Here is a 5,232-nt window from a genome sequence, read left to right as displayed (position 1 = left end):
GTTTGTCATAACTATTTGTAATAATTGTTATTGTAAATTGTATTGTTGTATGTATATTAAAACATATTTGTGTTAAAATAAAATTGTGTGCATCAATCTTGTTGGCAAATATCACAAACTGACTATATATCAGCATATGTTTAAATACAAAGTACAATTTAACTACTAAATTTAAATTATGAGTTAACTCAATTTCAGACCATTTGAAATTATAATACGTAACAGTATGATTAAGTAATATTTTATGTTCATGATATAACAAATTATCTTAAGCAAGATTAATAAATTCAACTGCATACTACTAAGTAAAATCCTATATCTGTGATTAACTGAAATCCTCTGGCTCTGATTAAATAGATTCTCATTAGCTACAATAGTAAACTGTTCTGGATGTAAAACACTTGGCTACGTTTGCATAAAACCATTTCACTGGTTGTGAATGAGTAAAATAGCTTTGATCAGTGGTAGATTTAGGGTAAGTTAGGGCACCTTGAGATCTAGTCTCCATAAAAGTACAGTAATGGCAGTTTATACCTTTGTTTAATTTAGAAGCAACAAAATATTTTTCATGGCTTTTATTGTCCTATAATTGATAAATATCGAAGACCATTTAACTGTCTCCTTTGATAATTTTTAATATAAGATCCTTATTGAGGTTCAGTAACTGTTTTATAAATATATATAGCTGTTAGTTTCTAATTCTTATTGCATGCCTTAGTTTTCTTAAAAATCGTGTATACTCTAGAATATATGCGTTGTTAGCAAAAGAACTAACAAAAGGTGGTATACAGCTCTGAATATCAGACTCAGCACTGTCAGTAGTCAGTGTTTTATAAATCACCTAGATGCAAAATTTTATTTCCATCATGCTTCACTACTGGCTACAAATACTAAATCGTAAGAATTCGACAACAAATCTAAAGTTATGCTCAAATCTGCCATACTACAGATGGTAGGTCCTATCATGTATTATATAATTTTTTATTGAAGTACTCTAAGCAAGAAAGGAATGTTGCTGTTGTTTTTGTGTGTATGTGAGTAGGCGTTAAATAATGTAATTGCAGAAATGGGTATAGTTTAATTAATTAAGACAAACGTCTCAGGATGGTAATTATTGATGGACATTGAGTTAAAACGTTTAAGTGTGAGAATACACACACTTTAGTAAAACTTGAAATATTTCACAAATGAATGCAAATACTGATTATTATTTTTCTCTTGATGATAGGCCAAAGAAGTGGACATGATGTCAGAGTATTATAACTACTTTATCACATCTTTAGTAAGTGAAATCCAAATAACTCTTAAGAACACTTTTAGGTATTCAAATTGTTCTGATGCTAGATTAAAGTGATATTTTCTGTGGTGATTTTGGTTTTAGATTAAACCTTCCAATAAATTTAAATTCTTTATACATGTTAAATAGAAGAGGACTCGGCATTTTACTTCCAATTGCAATGAATATGTTCCTTGTTTGTGTCATTTAACCCCAAGGTCTATATTAAAATCGTTAATTTTATATTTGTGGGGCTCATATTTTACGGCTATACTAACCCCTATTGAATTTTACAAGTTTTTTATTTACATCTAAGATGGCCAAAGGCTGATATGTGAGTATATATAATTTGTGTTTGACTTAGAATTTCGAGGACAATGTTAACATCCAAAATAATTCTACTAATTTCTAGCTTATGTCGTAGAGCCCCAAAAGCTATATTACCATCTCTGAAATGTCTAACCTTTTCTTAATTATTGCATTTTTAGGATTTGCATACCATTGATTTAGAAGAATTCCAATACGGAGGAACAAACATTTCAGGATTTCGACTGGTGGACGACACAGCTCCAGAGTTCGAAGATATTTCACAAGTATGGCATTCTGGATCTGTGGGATTCAGTCACCGTAAAACAAAAGATAAAACGTATCTTAAGGTAAAACTAATCAAATTTAGGAACATTATTTGTTTTGTAGAGTTTATTGTACGCATCTGTGCATACAGGATTTAACATCTTCATAGGTTTTTTTTATCCTTTCATTAATTAATACTTTTGGGTTCATGAAACTCATATAAGAAAAAGTCACATTTGCTCTGTCATAATTTAAGTTGGCGAAGTTCACTGATACTGAATGAAAGTAAACTGGTGTTTCAAAACCAGTACATTTAAATTAAGATTTAGAAAATATTGATTGACAATTATAACGTCCATGAAAAATGTACATCAACCTTCGGTACAAAAATAGTAAACTAAAAATTTTAATTAACATTTTACAGTAGAAACTTATAAAGTATCTATAGGCTGCATAGAATTTTAATTAAACGTACTTCCAGCTTTAAACATCTGACTGATCACATAGGTTTATAGAAGTGACGGGAGTCATCTTATTCTCGATCTAATATAATATACTTTCTATTAATATTAACTTCCGATCAGAGCATGCTACTTAGACCAAAACTAAAAATCAAAAAAGGTAATGGATATAGCTAATTAAATATAATTTTTTTTGCATTGTTACTTATAAAGATTGAGAAGCCATTGTTTCATCAGTTGGGTACCCTCAGACCCAAATATATCTCATGAGATTCGTCCAGTTTAGAATATTTAGGTTAGCCCTAAGTCCTTATATTGAGCTAACAATGCAAAATAACCTCTATAGAAGAAATATAATAATAATAATAATAACTTTAGAATAATGAAACAAGATATATTAAGGTCCATTATATTATCTACACATCTCATCTTGTCTACTGTAGATGATGTTGTTGTTACGTAAAATCTACACCTCTCATATTTTCTACTTCATTTTTTATTTCTATATATAATCTATATATATATACGCATCTTACTTTAGCTACTAGAAATGTTATTGTTGCGTATAATCTGCACATATAATATTGTCTATTAGAGATGTTATTATTGTGAAGAATCTATACATTTCATTTTGTCCATTATAGATGGTATTAAGAGACAAAACGTAGGTAGACAGGAATACCTTTTATACTATTCACACATCTTTTATTATTTCATGGAGACATTATCATTATCTAGATGTGTACAGACAACAAGATCCATCATATCATCTTCACAGAAAAATATAAAACCACCTTGTATGTATGTGTTAAAGATTTTTTTTCTTTACTCGAGGGGAAACTGAAAAAAGAATCTATGATTAGAAGTCTAATGCATTCTTTGATTGGCCGTACCGTAAAGTAAAACGGACTGAAAACCCCATAGATATAAAACCACTTTTCATGAATTCTTACCAAAGAATAAAATAAGCGCTGGTTTATCTTTAGGTGTGGTTTAAGTTTCCTGTTTGGTAGATTTTGTAAGAAAAAGAATTTATGAATCTGAAAATTTCGTTTTCTTTATTTTTCGACAGTAGTTCTTATAATCTATACCTCAATAAAATGTGCTTTTTTGAAAATTTATTCCAGTAGCTGCAAAGGTTTGAGTAGGAATTTTATTTGCTTCCAGTAATATGAAAAATATATTTAGCTCAAAAAGTTTGATTTCTCTAAGTTAGGCGTTACTACTGTATCGAACTTTGATACAAAGTTAACTGCATAAGTTTCAAGACTTGTATAAGCGAAATACAAATAAATGTCAGGTATTCTTCGTTATTCGCTTGTGTCATGTACAAAACTACCCATTTTACAAAACTTTAGTGTTAATATATATTTTACACTGCGTCAGTAGTCTAACTTTAAAGTCATAGAAAACAGGAATAAAAAATTGGAGATTATATAATGAAAATTTAAGAGTTTTGAAATTGTTGGAGCCTAAAGATTATATTAAAAACAATTACACCTGTTTCACAAAATTGGTCTAAATAACTAGATTACTCGACACTAATGAAGATGATAAGTGCGTGTTAGCATGATCTCAACGTTTTGTATGAAAAGTTCGTTAGGAATGGCGGTTAAGATAGGACATAAAAATATTTAGAAAATAGAATGAAACTACTCTTATACTATAGAGTGAAACTACTCTTATGCTATAGAATGGAACTACTCTTATGTTATAGAATGAAACTACTCATGTACTATAAAATGAAACTACTCTTATACTATAGAATGAAACTACTCATAAACTATAAAATGAAACTACTCTTATACTATAAAATGAAACAACTCTTATGCTATAAAATGAAATTACTCTTATAAAACAGAATGAAACTACTTATAATATAAAATTAAACTACTCTTACATTATAGAATGAAACCACTCTTATATTATAGAATGAAACTACTCTTATTTGTCAATATATCACACCATCCTTTGAATGGCGTTTACATTACTACTATTGGAAAAAACGTGGTAGTTGAGAGATTCACAAATTGTGATTTTTAAAATAGTTTTTGTTGTTGTTTTTAATTTGTTTTTGTATATCATAGTTTAATGTAAACTGTAATTAGAAAACTTCGTATATAGTTAGTAGAATAAAACAACAACACAGTCTAACTTACATGTATAATCTATACCTATCTTAGAAACTATACAAACGATATAGAAACATTAGGATTTCAGTGAGTCATTTTTCAATCGGTTAACTGGTTCATTTATTTCATATTAGGCAGATTCAATGGAGAATTTTATCAAAGGAAGTTAACTGTATCACGAAGTTTAAGTCCATCAAACCATAAACCATGTTATTTACAGTAACTATTTATTTGTTGGCGGACAATGAAAAAAGATATGATAACAAACATTGTCATGGCATCAAGTTAATAATACTTTGGAATCCCTAAAAGCGGCCACTAACCAATGAGTAACTTCGGGTTTGATAAGCCTAGTGATGGTGACGTGTTAAGTTACGAGTTTTGGGAAGATATGCTTAATACAAATAAATCGAAAATAACACATAAATTCAGGAAACAGCTGCTTTAATATCCAATGTTTAGCTTTACAGCTTCATCTAGAGCTTGTGTATAGCCTGGTGTTATAAAATATTATTTTATTTATTTATATTGCTTATACTACATTCAACTTTGCATTACATCAATCAGTTATCATTAATATCTCATTTGCAAGCGTATATCTTGAGAAATTCGATATATTTTTACTTTTTTTAGAGAAATGTAATAGCAAAGCAATAAAAATCGTTATTAAGACAAAATAATGCAAGTTTTTCTCTTATGCAAACAAGAAATATCCTGCTAAGTTTTAAGAACTTAAACTTTACCAGATGGGTCTTATGGATCAGTTATCCTCTCACCAGTGCGCCGCCAA

General features: G+C 29.1%; 1 protein-coding gene across 3 annotated transcripts in view; it reads left to right on the top strand.

Moving 5' to 3' along the window:
- LOC106464752 (glutamate receptor ionotropic, kainate 2-like) overlaps positions 1-5,232 on the top strand; it is a 143,479-nt gene that overhangs the window by 100,652 nt on the left and 37,595 nt on the right. For all 3 annotated transcript variants that reach the window (XM_022392550.1, XM_022392549.1, XM_022392548.1), the window contains 2 exons: positions 1,229-1,282; positions 1,765-1,932. In XM_022392550.1, coding sequence (XP_022248258.1) covers positions 1,229-1,282; positions 1,765-1,932 — 222 coding nt within the window. The remainder of the gene's footprint in view (positions 1-1,228; positions 1,283-1,764; positions 1,933-5,232) is intronic.

Source organism: Limulus polyphemus, unplaced genomic scaffold, assembly GCF_000517525.1.
Source record: "Limulus polyphemus unplaced genomic scaffold, Limulus_polyphemus-2.1.2 Scaffold1734, whole genome shotgun sequence".
NCBI lineage: Eukaryota > Metazoa > Arthropoda > Merostomata > Xiphosura > Limulidae > Limulus > Limulus polyphemus.
The sequence above is the reverse complement of the archived record's forward strand: the minus strand, read 5'-3'. Positions and strand labels throughout refer to the sequence as shown.